This window comes from Balaenoptera borealis, assembly GCF_965194805.1.
Source record: "Balaenoptera borealis genome assembly, chromosome: 2".
Taxonomy (NCBI): domain Eukaryota; kingdom Metazoa; phylum Chordata; class Mammalia; order Artiodactyla; family Balaenopteridae; genus Balaenoptera; species Balaenoptera borealis.
The window spans coordinates 106,887,298-106,906,228 of NC_138867.1; the positions used below are offsets into that span (position 1 = coordinate 106,887,298).

The 18,931-nt window shown below is 40.6% G+C and overlaps 2 protein-coding genes across 19 annotated transcripts in view; one reads left to right on the forward strand and one right to left on the reverse strand.

Annotated features, from left to right (window-relative positions):
* Positions 1-18,931, forward strand: part of LOC309623660 (uncharacterized protein) — a gene marked incomplete at its 5' end in the record, with an annotated part of 202,569 nt that overhangs the window by 9,414 nt on the left and 174,224 nt on the right. The window contains 2 exons of one of the 14 annotated variants that reach the window (XM_082380740.1): positions 5,460-5,522; positions 7,988-13,710. The exons of 11 other annotated variants lie outside the window; for them this stretch is intronic. Of the gene's footprint in view, positions 1-5,459; positions 5,523-7,987; positions 13,711-14,678; positions 15,120-18,931 lie in introns of those variants that run through there. 2 more of the 14 variants (XM_082380748.1, XM_082380741.1) reach the window with 2 other exon arrangements.
* Positions 13,818-18,931, reverse strand: part of LOC309623662 (glutaredoxin-like protein C5orf63 homolog) — a 33,308-nt gene continuing 28,194 nt past the window's right edge. For 3 of the 5 annotated variants that reach the window (XM_082380752.1, XM_082380756.1, XM_082380754.1), the window contains 2 exons: positions 15,126-15,182; positions 13,818-14,461 (listed from right to left, as the gene is read on the reverse strand). In XM_082380752.1, coding sequence (XP_082236878.1) covers positions 14,285-14,461; positions 15,126-15,182 — 234 coding nt within the window. In that variant the 3' untranslated portion in view covers positions 13,818-14,284. The remainder of the gene's footprint in view (positions 14,462-15,125; positions 15,183-18,931) is intronic. The other 2 variants (XM_082380753.1, XM_082380755.1) reach the window with 1 other exon arrangement.

Sequence of the window (18,931 nt, forward strand, 5' to 3'; positions counted from 1 at the left end):
CTAGCTAATAAAAGATGACTTCAAAGCTCTTTCCAAATAAAAGCGCCTTATAAATGTTAGGTAGTATTAATGGGCATGATCCCACGATGTGTAAAATACACTCCAGGAGTAAAGTGCTCATACATGCTCTATAAAATTAATTCTTTTTAACCTCAGAGCAACTTTTGAAATAGGAATTCTTGAACCTGGCTGTGTATCAGAAACATCATTATAGCTTTAAGAACATGTGAGCACCTGGGCCCCTACCCAAAGTACAGAATCATAATCTGGGAAGTGGGACCCAGATAATGTGTATCTTGAAAAAGCTCCAGGGAGGGGATTTTGATGCTCAGCCAAGGTTGGGAGCCACTACTGTAGATTAGAATAATAACCTCAGTCAAGCAACAATAAGACATCGTGGAGTCAATTTCGGAGAAAAGGTCTGGTGTCTCCCAGGTTCTGCCCACCAGTTCACAACTATTATTAGCAAAAGAACTACCTCCATGAAATAATCAGCTGTGGAATACATGTGTGGAATTCCAGGAAATAATGCAGAGATGAAAGTTTATTTAAGAACTAACATTGTTTGAATGTTATAATTAACTGGGTAAACTTACCGGGTCTACTCTTGGATTATTATTGGGTCCACCCTAACGTTTTTATTCTGAGTACCTTGTATGATAATCAGCATACTAAGAACCTGTAGTATCTGCCTTTTCATCCGTTTTTCAAACACTTATTTAATACTTGCTATGTGGAGACTGCAGAGTAAAATAATGATTTCGGTCCACAAGGAGTTTATAATCAAGTGATAGAACAAGACATAGGCCAAAAAAACCAAAACCCTATAATACTAAGCTGCACATATTAAGTGATAATCAAAGTGTATATGAGGCATTATTCATAATCACTAAAAAGTTGAAACAACCCAAATGTCCATCAGTTGATAAATGGATAAATAAAATGTGGTATATCTATACGACAAACTATTATTCAACAATAAAATGGAATGAAGTACTGATACATGCTACAACATGGATGAATTTTAAAAAAATTATGCTAAATGAAAGAAGCCAGTCAGAAAGAACCACATATTGTATGATTCCATTTTATATAAAATGTCCTGAATAGGCAAATCTATAGAGATAGAAAATAGAAAATAGATTAGTGGTTGCCTAGGGCTGAGGAGTTGGGCCGGGGGAGCAGATGGGGAGGAACCGTTAGTAGGTACAGGGTTTCTTTTGGGGGGTGATTAAAATGTTTTAAAATTGTGGTGATAGTTGCGCAATTCTGTGACTATTCTAAAAGACGATTAAATCGTATACTTTAAATGGGTGAGTTGTATGGTATGTGAATCATATCTCAGTAAATATATATATATATATATATACACACTTTATATGTGTGTGCTATATGAACTTGGTGAAAAGAGTGATTAATTAGTATGCACTGGAAGGAAGTGGTGGAAAATTTCCTGGAGGAAATGGCATTTGAGCTAAGTCAAAATGGGTGATTTTTGTAAAGAAGGAAGGCATGCTCAAATATGTAGTCAAAGTGATGATGCTTTCATGCAAGGGCAAGTTATCTGGAAAAGATGAAGTTTAGGATACGTGAAGGGTACAGGAGATGGGGGCTAGGTGCAGAGCTTTTACTGCCACACTAAATTCTGCAGTTTGGTTTTCATTTTTGTAGAGCCATGATAGGTTTGTGAGTGGTTTGATTAGGGCTGTGATTTGGAAAGATAATTGGAGGTGGTGATGAGGTCGATGGCGGATGGGGTGGGAGGGCAGTGAGCAGGGGAGACCATTTAGGAGACTAGGCTAGTGTAGCGTAGAGGCAAGAGATGATGGAGCCTTCAGCTATGACAGCAGCGGTGAGCACTGAAACAAGGACAGATTTGAGAAAACATTTAAGAAGTAGAATCATAAAATTTTGTGAACTGAGGAGTAGGTGAGAAAGCACAGGATATATACAGCAGGGTATTTTAGACCACAGAAAGGCTGGGTCCTTTTTTGTTAAGTTATTTAGAATCATAATGTAAAAACTATTGTTGAAGTAACACCAAGCAGCCAAATTATAGCTTTTTAACACCTTGTCAACAAGGGTTTGATTACAGAGATTCTTACATTTCTTTTTTTTTTTTTACATCTTTATTGGAGCATAATTCCTTTACAATGTGTGTTAGTTTCTGCTGTATAACAAAGTGAATCAGCTGTACGTATACATATATCCCCATATCCCCTCCCTCTCGTGCCTCACTCCCACCTTCCCTATCCCACCCCTCTAGGTGGTCACAAAGCACGGAGCTGATCTCCCTGTGCTATGCAGCTGCTTCCCACTAGCTATCTATTTTACATTTGGTAGTGTATATATGTCCATGCCACTCTCTCACTTTGTCCCAGCTTACCCTTCCCCCTCCCCGTGTCCTCAAGTCCATTCTCTATGTCTGTGTCTTTATTCCTGTCCTGCTCCTAGGTTCATCAGAACCATTTTTTTTTAGATTCCATATATATGTGTTAGCATACGGTATTTGTTTTTCTCTTTCTGACTTACTTCACTCTGTATGACAGACTCTAGGTCCATCCACCTCACTACAAATAACTCACTTTCATTTCTTTTTATGGCTGAGTAATATTCCATTGTATATATGTGCCACATCTTCTTTATCCATTCATCTGTCCATGGACATTTAGGTTGCTTCCATGTCCTGGCTATTGTAAATAGAGCTGCAATGAACATTGTGGTACATGTCTCTTTTTGAATTATGGTTTTCTCAGGGTATATGCCCAGCAGTGGGATTGCTGGGTCATATGGTAGTTCTATTTTTAGTTTTTTAAGGAACCTCCATGCTGTTCTCCATACTGGTTGTATCAATTTGCATTCCCACCAACAGTGCAAGAGGGGTCCCTTTTCTCCACACCCTCTCCTGCATTTATTGTTTGTAGATTTTTTGATGAAGGAATGTATATTGTGAATAAAGAATGGAATGAATAGAAATGCTATCACCCCATTTTGTGAGCTCTTTGGAATCAGACCTCCACTTATTGGAGACGAAGCAGTTATTTATGGCCTGTTGAATGACTAAGTATTTACCTCTTGCTCAGATAGCTTCCCTAGAAACACTTCCTTTGGTGTGAACAACTTGGATTTACTGCCAGGGCAACACCTTCCTTCCAACACCCACGCTGCCTCTTGGCTCGGTCCTCACGGGCAGGTGTTAGTAAGCAGCATTTTGTTTTGCTTCTAATAAGAGCACAGCCTCTGAAAAGCATAGGCTGAATGTACCACACATTGTAACTTTCCCTTACAAGTGTTCTTATAGGGGAGATGTGAAACTGTGGGAGTCTTAAGGATCAGGAAGATGAAGACTGCTTTTTCTCATAATCGTGCAGGGCCACACCTATGTTTTCCATCTCAAGGAGGGGCAGCCAGTTCCTGGGCAAGGTCAAAATAGACCAAGTCTCTCTCATTGCATGGCGTTACACTCACTGGGGATCTGTTATGGCCTTCTCTGGGGACTGTGGAAGGTGTTGCCATGACACTGCCTGCTGCTAGCCGAGTTTGGGAACAGCATTTCCGATAAGTGCCTTACATGAGTTTACCCAAGCCCGAACACCGTTTAGAACACCGATCGCTAACCTGTGGCTCATATCTGTGCCTGTCGGTGAACAATGACTACAGCTAGCTGTGTTCAGTCACAGTTGTTAGCAGAGCTAATTACAGCAGTCTCGGGTGGGAGGAATCCTAGAAGATACCTCTAAGGGACTTCTACCACACATTCAAACTTTGGCTTTGTAGGTCAGCGATGGAAACAGGCCCCTTGGGGAACCTTTAAACAACAGTTCTCTGCAACTCTGAACAGGGATCCATCTTCACTCCACAGTTGGTGAGGGATCACGTTGAAAAGAGAACCACCAAAGGGAAAAGGAGGAAAGGGACGCTTAAAGCCAGTAGGGTAAATGTTCTGGATTAAATGAGAGCAGAACTGGGTATTCTTCCTTGGGATGCCTTTTACTCCCTGCATGACCTGATGGAGGCCACTTCCCCTTTCTGGGCCTCACTGTTCTCATCTCAAAAATAAGGATAACAATTGTGGCCCTATTTATATCCCAGGATTTCTGAAAGGAAAAAGTAAAAAATATATATTTAAAAAATAAAGGTTGGGGGAACATAGAAAATGCGATATAACTCTAGGTAGTGTAACTATTATTTCCTATTGCTTGTTCCACATTTTACTTATAAATGATGAAAAGGAACAAGGAAAAAAAGTCTGGGCTGTTGTAGAATCTCAGACTACATTTTCTGATGCCTCTGAGGGATTCTGCGGTTTGCTTGTCTTAAGTCTTCAGATTTGCCTCCCTCTCCCCCAGTGCACCGATTCTGGTGTAAACTCATCTCCAGTTTGAGGGGTGGAGAAGACCTCAGGAATCTAAAGAGGCAAGGCCCTGCAGTCATCTGGTCTTGAATCTTAATGTCACCTGCTGAAGCCCAAGTCCCAAAGGCTTCCTCTCTCCCCTCACTGAGACACCCGATTTGGGAGGACGTCAGCTATGAATGAGTCACACAGTCAAACTGGGGCTTCAGGGGATACCTCCAGGATAGAACCAAAAAGAATTTGTAATGTGCTCTGAATGTGTCTCAGTCTGGGTCTCTAACTACAGTCTTGTTCTTGCTGAAAATCACAGCACACTTCTAACCAAGCAAGGCAGGTCTACTTATCTGATGGTGCTGTCAGTGATAGACTAGGATCATATTATGGATTTGGCAGGGAGGAAAAAGATTTATTTCTAAGATTTGAAGATTTATCTTTTCCACATATGCAAACCCAGTCAGAGCATTAAAAAATATCAGTGAAAAGTGATCATGTTTTGTGAGCAGGAGGAACCATTCTTGACTTCAGAATCATACAGAAGATTTTTAAGGATCCCAAATTCATGGTTTAAAAAAAAATGATTTGACGATAGGATACCAGCAGGATTATCAGACTCTTAACTGCCCCCTTATGGTGAGGTGCTATCTCCATTTAAATGAACGCCTTACATTGAATGCTTACATTTCTCCCTTTCTTTTTTTCTCCTCCCCATCATTTAGCTTTTTTCAATGTTCAGCATAACTAAAAAGTCTAAGTAGGGAATTGCACATAATTGTAGGCTCTGCACCATTAGCAAAGTGATGCTTCTTTCTAAGTATTTGTAATCATCTATTCCACTCTTGCTTCCTCCTCCTGGAAAATTTACTTGGAGTGATTGTAGTGTCCTTTATTTCTCTTGAAGGCATCCTTTTGACCTTTGTGTACAGGCTATAAAAAATACCAAGAAATGAAATATTGTATTTTCCATGTAGTCACAATATACACAAATAGAAAACACCACTTTAAATGAATAGAGCAAAAGGGGGGGCTAATCTCTAAATTGCGTTTTATCTTTCGAAGTTATTTTGTAAGGTAAAGAGATTTAAAAAAATACTTTTGTAACTCAAAGGTCATGATCACCCTGGATGTACGGCCTGCACCTGCCAGCTAGGAGGTTGTTTTGTGCTATTAGGTGAGAACTCAATGGCATCCTTTGCCCTCTCATCCTTTATTATTGGCTTAGAGAAATGTGACATTGCTAAAAAACTCTAACTTGAAAATGCTTCACAGAGCAGGATCCTTGCCACATTCAGGAATCTTGCTAGTTCGCAAGATGAGAGCTGTCATGCAGAACAAAAGGCTGATACTAGAAGTCAGCAATCACAATGGGAATAAATACCACAAACTGTGGTTTCCTAATGTCTTAATCTCCCCCAACCTTAAAAGAGTGATGCTGGCCTTACTTTGAAGATAACTTTGCAAAGAAAATGTAGGGACAGGTGGAGTTAATTCCTGAATCTTAGCTCCTCTGGCAGTTCTTCCCCAATTTCTAATGCTTCTTTATTACCCAGATTATAAATAGATGCCCATTTTTCTTGTCTTGACATTAAGTCCCTGACAAACAACATACAATAACACCTTCCTTACCTGGTCAAGGAATAAGTTGTCCCGAGTAAGGGAGTTTGCCAACTGATAGTTAACCTAGTCCCATGATGCAATCGTATGTTTTAACCCAGTTTTGAGGAAAGTGTTTTTTTATGATTTGTTTCTCTCTCTCTCCTGCTTTGGTGGGCAGAGCATGGACTGACCTTGTTGGGAGGACGTGGGATCATTGCTGGGGTTTTGTACAATGCAATGCTGCAGTAAGGCCATCAATGTTTCTTAGGGGAGTTGGGTCACACTGGTACATTGTGAGTAGCACGATGAGACCTTAGGCTGAACTTGCCTTTAACTTGTATCCTTTCTACTTCTTCATGTTTCTGAATCATTAAGAAAAGTTCTACTTAATATGCTGTGTACCCTGTTTCTGAGGGTAGAAAACTTTCCATCAAGAATTGTTCAAATATAACATTTTGGCATGAGGAAGGGATGCCTATGGCTGGATTCTTCTTATTATGTGTAATCTATTGGTTGGCACTGCTCCTATGAGTTGTTCTCCATCTTTTGTATGATTTTAATATTTCCCCCTTTTTCCGAAGCTCTATGCTCCTCTAGGCTTTAGAATTCAGAAGTACTGTGGCTTTGGTGGTCATTCTTTTTGAACCTGAAAGGGGAGGTAAAATGTGAAACATCAGTGCCTAAATTAAAGACTGGCCAGATGAGGCCATTCTCTGTTGGTTCTACCTCAGTGGTTTGGCATGGGTTTCTGTGTTAGTGGAGAGATATAAGATCTGTGCCAGATGCAGGACTTTGGCTCACAGTATCAAAGTATTCTGGTCTCTGTGGTGAGCAAGAGTCTTGGGTCTGGTGCATGTCTGCAGACTAGAATGGATTGCCATGGTTTACTCTCCAGTGTCAGGGTTGCTCTGGAAGCCCCTGAACTCTGCTGCCCAGTTGCTTAGCTCTTCTAAGATAGGTTGAAGGTTATGGTACTTGCCCATCACTGCTTACCATTTTGGGGATTTGAGCTAATCAATTAATCAGGTCTTCAGCTCTTCTCTGATGCTTTTTCTTAGAGGGTCAATTGAGGTATGTTTGAAAACTTCCTGGAAGATATGTACCCTGCCATCTCTTCTGAACCTCTCACTCATCATCCACATGCAATTTTCTTTGTCTACGTCTTCTTCCCTCTCCCCACCAAAATTGTTCTCAATAAGGTCAAGTTACCAGTTGTATTAATTTCCTTTTGCTGCTGAAACAAATTACCACACACTTGGTGGCTTAAAACCACACAAGTTTATTCTGCAACAGTTCTGTTGGCCAGAAATCTGAGAGCAGTTTCACTGGGCTAAAGTCAAGATGTTGGCAGGGCTTGCCCCTTCTGAAGTCTCTGGGGAAGAATCTGTTTCTTTGCCTTTTCTAGCTTCTGTAGCCACTTGCATTCCTTGGCTCAGGGCCCCTTTCATGCATCACTCCAACCTCTTGTTTCCATTGGCACATTTCCTGCTTCCTCTCTGTAGTCAAATCCCTCTCTTTCTCCCTTTTATAAGGACACTTGTGGTTCATTTAGAACTCATCTGGATAATCCACAATAATTTCCATCTCAAGATTCTTAACTTAATTGCATCTGCAAAGTCCCTTTTCCATATTACATTAACAGGTTCCAGGGATTAGGTACTGGATATTTGGGGGGGGGCATTGTTCAACCTACCACAGCATTGATTTCCTAATTTTCAAATCCAGTATCTTCTTTTCAGTCCCCATCCTAGCTGGATTGACATTTGATACTGTCAATTACTCTGGAAAAAACTCCTCCTCTGACCTCAAGATATAGGTTATTTTATTTTGTTATTCTTGTTGCGATATTTTTATTGTCTGTCTCTCCCTCTAGAATGCAAGCCCCTGAGTAGAGTCCTAGGTTATCTTGTTTCTAAGCTCTATCCCCAGAGCTTAGACTAGTCCCTACTACTATCAAATAATGAAAGACATTGGATAATACAAATTGGATGAACTTTCCCACTCCTAGGTCTATCACCTTTCATTATTATTTTCCTTCAGTGGCCCTTCCTCTTCCCATGCAGTCAAGATTGGTATTCCCTTCAGGACTTGGTCCTAGTCTGCTTTTCTCCTCATCTGCCAGGTAAATGCTGCTCCTACCATATTCTGGGGTCTCTCAAATCTGTACCTCAAGCCCAGACCTCTGATTTGAACTTCCAGCTTTGATCTTTACCTGGATGTCTCACAAGCACAGCCCACCTTTCCCATCTAGATCCAAATACAACCAAAAACTAACCTCACCTTCCTCTTATACTCTCAGGGAATGGGAAGTGCCAAGATTTACTCAATAGTCATAGCAAGAAGACTGGAAGCCATCCCAGACTTCATGCTTTCTCTCTACTCACTCTTCCCCTACCCCCTCCAGTCAGTCATGAAGTTTTGTCAACCTGACTCCTAAATATCTCTTTCTGTCTAACTCCCATTGCCCTGATTCAAATCCTTATCACTCCCATGAGTAGGAGTGATGAACTTACCAAACTCTTGACTTCTCTTGAATATGGTAGAATGACATGCTCTTAAAATTTTGGGATGTGTACCAGAGCTGCTGATCATTGCCAGCCATGCTCTCAGGCTCTGCTGAGTGGGCAGTGACTATGATTTGCATACCACATGAGCTTGGTTGCCATAGCTGATTGGGCCAGGGATGGGTGCCTGATCCAAGGGTGGCTCTTTCTATGGGCTTGATCAGCCAACATATGATTTGGGTGGCTGGTTGTAAAATATAAGTTGAGTAAAATTCCTCTTTTGGAGTTTCAGAATAGAGAAGTTGAGAGACTAGGATCACTGTATTGCTGAACAGAAGGGTCAGCAGGAATGGCGGGCATGAGCAAGCTGCGGTTATTAGAAAGCAGATACTGTGAGTAAGGAGGGGAGCTGGTGAGCAAGATGAGAACAGGAAAAGAAATAAGCTGAGGCACTGTGAGTAGGGTGCTGCCTCCGTTTCTGTGGTTCTTTTTTAAAAAAATTTACCATTTATATTTAATAGAATTTTAAAAATTCATATTAATCCAATGCTTTATTTTTCAAGTTTTACTGAGATATAGTTGACATATAGGCCTGAATGTTAAAGGTGTACAGCATAATGATTTGACTTACATACATCATGAAATGATTACCACAGTAAGTTTTGTTGAACATCTATCTTCTCATATAGATACAAAATAAAAGAAAAAGGAAAAAAATATTTTTTTCTTGTGATGAGAACTCTTAGGATTTACTGCCTTAACAACTTTCATACATAACATACAGCAGTGTTCATTATATTTATTGCATTGTACATTGCATCCCTCTGTGGCTCTCTATAAGAGTATTTCCTGAGGCCTGGCCCTACTGTGATTCCTATTGTCAGGTTTCTATGAGTCTCTGCATTATTATAAGCAAACAAACAAAATAACCCTCATCTGAGTGAACCCCTGCTTCCTTCAAGAAATTGGCCAAAGAGTTATGTGTTCCGGTAAGCCTTTACGATGTTATGATGAGACATCTGGAAGAAAGCAGCACTGTAATCAAGAGCAGCAATATGCAGTCCCAAACTCAATGTTAATTCCACTTCTTTTCAAAGCATTAGCTTAGGAAAAAAAGAGGTTATATCACTATTTCCTTTGGGAGTGGGAGAATATTATGAGCTTCTTGTGTCAAAATCAGTCTTTATTTAAAAACAAATCAATCCCTAAACATAGTTTTAGAAAGGAAAAGTAATTGCTGCTACAAATATCATAGGAAAATGACTATAATAAGTGACATAACATTGTCTGATGCTTATCAACAGTGGGATAATCAAACCACCTTTTTAGATGACATGTTTCTAGATAGCTGCCTTTCCATTTGCCAGCTGTTGGGACCAGAGGGATTACTGAAAGTCTCCAGGTTTCTTAGTCACATGACCACATTCCTCTCTCAAATAAGAATAATTAAATTCATTGAAGATCTTTAGGTAAAAAACATTAGGCACATATAATCAATGCTCTGAATATGGAATACAGTTAGGAAGCATTTTTATTTATGTCTCCCACTATCCCTATAAAATGTATTCACTGGGGAGTTTCTCACTCTGTCTAGGATAAAATAAAAACTAGGTAGTGTTAGGACTGTTTCAAGCATTCTTAGGCAACAGAAAGTCCTTGGTCACACTAAATGCTGTTTAGTGCATCTATTCCCGTGTTATATAATGTGAAACTTGGTTGAAAATTAAGTCTTACCCTTATCCCAGTGAGAAGCCACTTGCAGGTGGGCAGCTGTGGAAGGGGAAGGTCTTTCTCTTCTTGCTCCTGGCAGGAGCAAGATCCTTCTGGGGCTGGGGTGGGGCAAGGTGGGAGAAGCAGGGAGGGGCAGGAGTGTGGTCCCTTGAGTGATGAAGTTGTAAGATGGCCTTCAGCTTTCTGGGCCTGAGAAACATTTAAAGCAGACCACATTTCACAGAGACTTTTGCAGGTTCTTGGGAGATTGCACTCATAGCTGGTGTTGTCTCACTTGCCATTTCCTTGATTCAGGCAAATGCGCTCTCCACTTGAGCAGCCGCCTACTTCCTCAACCCCGAGGAGCCAGTCTTCTTGCTCTGCTTCGCCTCTTCCGAGGCCTGCCCGCACCCAAGGCTCTCCCCAGTCAGCCCTCTCTCCCGTTTGGCACACATCAATCCATGAAGATACACACACACACTCCCTTTCTTCCCTTCTTCCTTGGACAAACTCAGGGCAGCAGCCTCCCTCCTTCGCTCTGCACCAGAAGTGCTTGCAAGCTCTTCTTTCACACGATTTTCCAGAAGGGAGCTAAACCACCATATTCTTCCTACCCAGAGACATACATTAGGCTTTCTGATGAGTTCCACTCATGTCCCTTTTTCTTGACATTACATGACCTCAAGCTTTTACTTTGGTGGGAGGTGAGAGCACATTTTTCTCTTAAAAAATCCTCCAAATATCCAACAGTCCTTATGTGATCTAGTATTTCCTTTGGAATGTAGCGCCTTGTGTGTCTTGGTGCCTCAGCCAACACGTTAGTTTTAACACCCTGTTAAGTTTGTGGTGGATTTTTGTTTGCTTGTTTGAAATTCTAATGTCAGAAATGTGTTGTTTGGATGAAGTCTGTGTACATCCTACACACCTATGACCACACGGCTATACTCAAGCAAGAATTGCTCCAAAAAACAAACCTACAGCGTCTCTGGCCAGCCCTGATTTCTGAAGGGAACCAATGGATCCTCTCCTCCTTAGCTCAGCAGACCCTGAAACACTCTGATCAACAACCCTAGGACACGGCCCACGTAGCTTTCAAGCTGTCTGGAGCAGGAAGAAAGGAACACACGGTGCCAAGATACATGAGAGGGCGATCTTGTCTATGGCCTTCTCACCCATGGTCGTATTGAAGATGTGAATGTCCTGCAAGGCTACTCGGGGGACTTCTGGGCTTAGCATGCTTGAGGACTAGAAAGACTGAGAAAGGCTGGAATAGAGAGGCCAGAAACCTCTGAGGAATCAGGAGACAGAAGGGCTGACTCTGGATGAGGGCAGAAAATAAGGGAAGATACTGCTGCAGGGAAAAAACCACCTTACCTGAGGTCCTTCACAATGTGAACCCCAATCTTTCTTATCAGTCTCATGTTCTTCACTCCCCTCGCCTTCACTCCAGCCACACAAAGCCACCTGATATTTTCTAAATATGCCATTCCCTTCCACACCCTTTTATTTTTCACCTAATTTAAGTCTAATTTTCTATGATGCCTTCCTGCCACTTTACTCATCTGGCTGCTGTACCATTTTTTACATGTCTCAGCTCCAGCTCTCACAGCACTATGTTGTAGTGCTTTATTAACTTGCCTCGCTCTGCTGCCCAAGACAGTGAGTGCCTCTAAGACAAAGACTGTGCCTTATTCAGTTTTATACTCCCACCACCTTCATTGTGCTTCAGTGTTGTAGGGACTTCTATTAGTTTTCTACTGCTGTGTAAAAAATTACCATAAACTTAGCAGCTTGAAATAACACACATTTATTACCTCACGGTGTCTGCAGATCAGACGTCTAGGCGTGGTGTGGCTGGATTCTCCGACCAAATTCCCACTGTGCTGAACCCAAGATGTAAGCCAGGGCTGTGATTCTCACCTGGGTTTCATGGTCCTCTTCTAGGATCACTAATTGTTGACAGGATTCATCTCCTTGAAGCTGTAGGACTGATGTCTCCATCTTCCTGCTGGCTGTTGGCCAAGAACTACTCTTAGCTCCTAGAGGTTGCCCCCAGTTTCTTGGCTTGTTGACAGTTCACAACATGGAAGGAAGCATGTTTGCTTCCTTCCAGGCTAGCTGGAGCACACCTCTTTGATTTCATCTTCTGCAACCAGCGAGAGAGAACACTCTGCTTTTAAAGGGCTCACCTGATTAGACCAGGCCCACCCTGGATAATCTTCCTTTTGCCCTGTACTGTAATGTAACATAATCACAGCAGGGATATTTCATCATATCCATAAGTTCCACCCATATTCAAAGGGGAGGGAGTACAAGGGTAATGGTTCATTGGGGTCACCCTAGAATTTTGCCTACCACAGGGCTCAATGAATATTTACAAAATCAAATAAGATGTGTTCCAAAAATTTATAAATTAGAAACAGTGGCATTCAATTGTAAGATTTCTTTCTCCTACTGTTACTTTGAAAGGCTTTTAAAGTTGTTTCTTAATTTGTGTTGGATCCACAATGGTTAAGAATGCTTCATGTGAGATAACATGAGGCCCCCACAGGGAACCCAGGTAGTACAAGAAATTTGGGGTGGGTGCCAAGACCTGGTCTGATATCTGACTGTCTGTGTGAACTTAGCTAACTTCCTGAAACTCTCTGAATGTCAGAGTCCTCTTCAGGTATAAAATGAGGGGGGCAGGGCTAAACAATGTCTAAGGTTGGCCAGCTTTAAAATTCTCTAATTTCTAAGACTAACTCATACTGATAAAATTAAAATCTAGCTAAGTGAATCACAATATGCAAATTCATTGAAATAGTTCTCAAAAGAATTTCATTACAGATGAAATTGCAATGATGAGATTTTAAGAGGAAAAGGCAGTTTTTTTTCTTTTATAAGTGGTTTTTTTGTTTGTTTGTTTTTAATTTTTATTTATTTATTTATTTATTTTTGGCTGTGTTGGGTCTTCGTTTCTGTGCGAGGGCTTTCTCTAGTTGTGGCAAGTGGGGGGCCACCCTTCATTGCGGTGCGCGGGCCTCTCACTATCGCGGCCTCTCTTGTTGCGGAGCACAGGCTCCAGACGCGCAGGCTCGGTAATTGTGGCTCACGGGTCTAGTTGCTCTGCGGCATGTGGGATCTTCCCAGACTGGGGCTCGAACCCATGTCCCCTGCATTGGCAGACAGATTCTCAACCACTGTGCCACCAGGGATGCCTCCAGCAGTTTTGTTTTTAAATGAATTCATTCCTCTATTGGCTGAACCTGACTAAATACAAATAAGAGTACACAACTACATTTTTAATACTTTATATAAAATGGTGAAGAATATTTTTTCTTTAGATGACATATCTGTTCACTTATGGTCAGATGTGAATTTTCCCCAAGATATTAAAACTTGATAAAACCACTGTCTTAAAAATAGCTGAATTAACTCAGTTGATGATAACTGAAAAACTATCAAAGGCAGTACTCAAATATTACAAATCCGTTTACTGACTACCTGTAAAGCACGTTGAGATTCTTATATACATTTTGGGGTTTAAGTCTTTTGTTTTTCTCAAACGAAGCATCTTTGGCTAGGATAATTATTCTCTTCTATCCAAAAAAAATGAGCTGTAATTTTAAACAGGTATTATTAAATTCCTCTGAGATAGACTTCATGCAGATGTATTTGTTAAAACATCCTTTTATTGACTGTGCACAGTTATTAACAATTCACATTTCACTTTATCTACCAAGTGGAAGAACATTTATTCTTTCATTAAAAAGTTAAGCCCTTAGGGCAGCAACAGGGACACAGAGCATTCTTCCTATAAACGGCTCTGTCCAGTGAATGTGAAATGCTTCCATATTAATACAAAAGAGAAAAATAAATAAAACAAGTAGATTTCTCCCACCTTTCATCATCCCCTCCCTCCCAGTACACTCCTCTTATTTTATAAAATGCCAACAGGTAAACAGTTCCCACATTGGTACTTCCATTAATCACAAGAGGAATATTACCATTTATTTGGCACCACTGAGTTCAGAACATCCTTAGAGCTGTGTGAAAGTGACAAAAGGAGCATGAGGCCACAGTCATTTCCTCAGGAAAATGAGTTCCGGACAGAGAGGGTGGAAAATCATGAAGGCGTTCATCAGCCTCCCGCACCTTGCTGCTCAAGTTTCTGGAGCTGTTTTTCAAGTTTTGAGACGTCTACTCGATGCATCATCAGAAACTGGCCGTTCAAATGAAAGACGGGGATGTCAAATTTATACCTGTCATACCAAGCTGAGTTTTCTGGAAGTGTGATGTCCACCTCCTGTAAAATAAACTGAAACAGAGACAGACTAAAGCTCTAGATTTCAGAGAACATGGAACAACGCAACGGCTGTAGTGACAAACTGATCCCCAGACTGGTTCTAATGCTGAGAGGTTTTTACTGTTGTTGTTTGTTTGAGGTCCACAGTCAGCTAATGACCCTGAATTCTGTAACCTGATTGATTTCTTTACATTCCCTAATTTTGATACTTTTCTGTTACATCTGTTAGGTTCAGCATCTACCTACTACTCAGTTCCCAATGAAATAAACAATGTCCCAACTGGGAAGCTGCCTGAGAATCAAGAAAGACATGTTTTGGCTGTAAGATTGGGAAAGGTATCATGGTTTGCTACAGGAAAACACTTTCATGGAAATGACAACATAAGATAAAAGGAATAGGGACAAAAACTTAACAGAAGGCCCAAATGCTGTACCTGCTAGTTAACTTTGATCATTTTAAGAGTCAGAGTAGGAAAACCAGTACTGCTCAGAGAAAAACACTTAGGTGTAATGACTTTTATGGAAATCAGCACTAAAATCTCTCTCTGAAGAACAGAAAGAAAATTTAAATGAAAAATCATTCAATCTCTTTTCTTAAAGGAAGGATCCAGGCAGATACTTTATACTACATGCAGTATCTATTCCATATACATAAAGCCACACTGTATTATATTACCCTGTTTTTATAAGGCTCCAGTACTTCCTTGGCTTCATCACAAAGGGGGCACGGATCCTACAGGACGAAAAAAGCCATTAAACCCAAAGAATGGCATTCAGCCTGACAAAAACCACAAGAAGCAGATTATACTTATTTTAAAGGACAGTTTTCTCCCAGGTTAATTATACTGTTTTATTTTCCAAAGCAAAACACTGCCACAGAATCTTATAAATAGCTAGTGTTTCATGGTAAATGGGCTTTCAGCATTTTTTAGCTGTGTTTTGATTTTTCTTGACAAATAAATCTATCTAGTAAATGTTGATGCTTATATTTGTTACATATATGTGTGTATATATGTATATATGTGTATATATATGTACACACAATATATTTAGATGCTTACATTTTTTTGTTACTGGCTTCATCTAATTGATATCTGGGAAGATTATTTTCCATATCATCTATAGTCCTAGGGCTTTGTCCTTCCTAGGTCAGGAGCACCTTCCAGGCCTGGCTGACATCACCAGAATGTCTTAAAGTCTGTTTTGATTGGGGGGGGCACTGAGATTTGCCAGCCTGTTTTTCCATTTTTTGTTTTTGTTTTTTTGGCCGTGCCGCGCAGCTTGCAGGATCTTAGTTTGCCGACCAGATATTGAACCCGGGCCCATGGCAGTGAAAGCGCAAAGTCATAACCACTGGACTGCCAGGGGATTCCCCAGCCTGTTTTTCCTAATAGCCCACTGGGATGGAGTTAGATAGTGATCGTCCCATCTTTAAAAGGGAAAAATCTCTTGACTTTGGGTGATGACTGTACCAACTCTTCAATGCTTTGTCAGTTTTCTCATTACAAGTGTCAGCAATAGGTTTCCCAGACTAACTCTCCACCTCTGGAGCAAGCGAGTTTTAGTGCCCATTGTTGTTTGCACCCTAACCATCTAGAGGAGAAGTCTGCCGAGAATGCTATGGATCATTGGCAGATTTTAAAGGCTTCTCAGGCCTTGACTCAATGAACAGGGACTACTATAGGTTCTCTTGTATGAGCTAAAAATAGATTCAACATTACTGATGCTTATATAAAGCCTGCTTTTTAACATGACAGGAAAAGATGAGCTGCTATGGAGGCCCTTCCTCCAGCTTAACTCACCTTCTTTTGAAATAAGAACCTGGATCATCAAAAGACAGTTTTCCTTCAGAAAGTTCTTTTTGGCTGTATTTTCCTGCTTCAGGGCTCATTATGTTATTTTAGCATTATCAATAAACAGATTATGGATAGTCTGTGACTTTTTAAAAAAATTTTAATTTATTTATTTATCTTTGGCTGCGTTAGGTCTTTGTTGCTGTGCACAGGCTTTCTCTGGTTGCAGCAAGCGGGGGCTACTCTTTGTTGCAGTGCACGGGCTTCTCATTGCGGTGGCTTCTTTTTTTGTGGAGCAAGGGCTCTAGGCACGTGGGCTTCAGTAGTTGTGGCGCGTGGGCTCAGCAGTTGTGGTGCACGGGCTTAGTTGCTCTATGGCATGTGGGGTCTTCCCAGACCAGGGCTCCAACCCATGTCCCTTGCATTGGCAGGTGGATTCTTAACCACTGAGCCACCAGGGAAGCCCAGTCTGTGATTTTTAAGATAACCACATTGAAATTCTCTGAGAAAGTTTCAAAAAAGTCAAGAGAGGATCTTAAAAGCAAAAGCAAAACAAGAACCAGTGAAATTGCAGAAGTACCAAATTTGGTACTATTTGCTTTTATAATAAAAAAACTTTAGTAGAGCTAGGATCAGGTTTTTTATTTTGTTTTTTTTAAAACACAGGGAACGGGAATTCCCTGGTGGTCCAGTGGTTAAGACTCCACGCTTCCACTGCTGTGAGCCCGGGTTCCATCCCTGGTCGGGGAACTAAGATCCCCCAAGCTGCGCGGTGCAGCCAGAAACAAAACAAAACAAACAACCCAGGGACTATGGAAGTCTGGGCAAATTATCACGTGTGTATGTATTTTTAGGAGGAAAGGTTATCAAATTTTAAAGAAATCTATGAGCTGAAAAATGACAAGACCCAGTGGTCTGGAACATTTGTACATCCTTGTCTAGGATTTTCAGTGGTGCCAATACAGCACTTATTTACCCTATCCCTGAATTGTAGTGGACATTTGGTGGGTTGGCTGTCTACCACCCACTGTCCTTTCCTGTAGCAAGAATGCTGTGATTTTGCCTCACAGAACTGCTCTCAGCATGTGGCTGACTCCTCCCTGAACGGGGGTGGAATGCCTAATTTAGGCTGAGGCATCCAGCACATCACAGCCCTTCGACTACAAATGGCTCAGGGATCGGCCAATCACAGCCAAAGGATGGTGTGAGGGTTTTGCTGGAGTTTCCGTAGATACCTGAAATGTGAGATCTGAGGCTTGGGATCGCTGCAGTTATCCATATGAAGAGCCAGAGTGTGAACTGATTTAACCTAGAGAATGGAGTGCTGAAGAGACTGGTAATGTGCTTAAGTTTCAGAATCAAGCTACTCCTGAAACCAGACTAACCCATAAAATCCCTTTTTTGTTTAAGCCACTCTGGGTAGTACTTTCTGTTATTTATAACTGAAAGAGACCTGATACTGTACTTTTTCTTTCAGAGGACTGTGAACTCCGGGAGGTGAGAGTAATGTCTTATTATATGTCTAATGACACAAATGAAGGGTTTGGTACAAATTTTAAGCTGAATGGAAGATTAGTGTGTTTTGCTTTGGTGCATGTTTCTGGCTAACTTGGCTGTTGTTCAAACTGAAAAACAGTGCAGAATAGTTAGGCTGAGTGAGCACCATTAGCCTTAAGGGATTATTTTATTTTTGTGGTTAATTTTCACACACATTTCTCATATGTAGACACAAATGATGAAATATTTTTGTTCCATAATAATGCAATATATACTTATGAATATGAAAAGTAAAGATTAACTATTTTCAATAAGAAATTTTTAAAAGACTTAAACTTTGTTATTAGATAACTCTCAGATATATTCAAATTGCTAAAATGCCTGGAATGTGAAAAAAATCTATCAAACAAGAGACCTTTTTTGTTTGAATTGCAGTATTATTCACTAAAGGTAATTCTATTACCCTGCACTTTATTTCTTTTTTGATTACAAATCACACAAAGTAATGTTAACTAGCAAAAGGAAATCCATGATGTTTGTCTTATAAATTTTAGAGGAAAAAGCTCTTAAAAATTTAAACTTGCTTTATAGCTTAAAACCAGTGTTAGGGATAAGAAAATAAGTACAGTCAGTCCCATTATTTATGGATTCTATATTTGCGAATTCATCTATTAGCTAAAACTTATTTGTAACCCTAAAATCAATACCCAAGTTTTTGTAGTCATTCCCAGACATGCAGGTGCATAGAGCAGAGAAAAAATTGAGTTGCTCAAAGTGCACATTTCTGGCTGAGGTGGGACAGGATGATGCTCTGCCTTCTTGTTCCAGCTCTCATACTGTAAACAAGTGTCCTTTTCTACTTAGTGCCACTCTTTTTGCATTTTTGTGCTTTTTCTTGGTTATTTTGCCATTTAAAATGGCCCAAGCATAGTGCTGAAGTGCTGTCCAGTGTTCTAAGCATAGGAAGGCTGTGACGTGCCTTACAGAGAAAATACTGTGTTAGATAAGCTTTGTTCAGGCATAAGTTACAGTGCTGTTGGCCCTGAGCTCAGTGTTAATAAATCAACAATATATGTTAAATAAGGTGCCTTTAAACAGAAACACACATAAAACAAGGTTATGTATTGATCAGTTCAAAAATGTTGTGACCAGAAGCTCATAGGAACCTAACCCTATATTTGCCCTAGGAGCA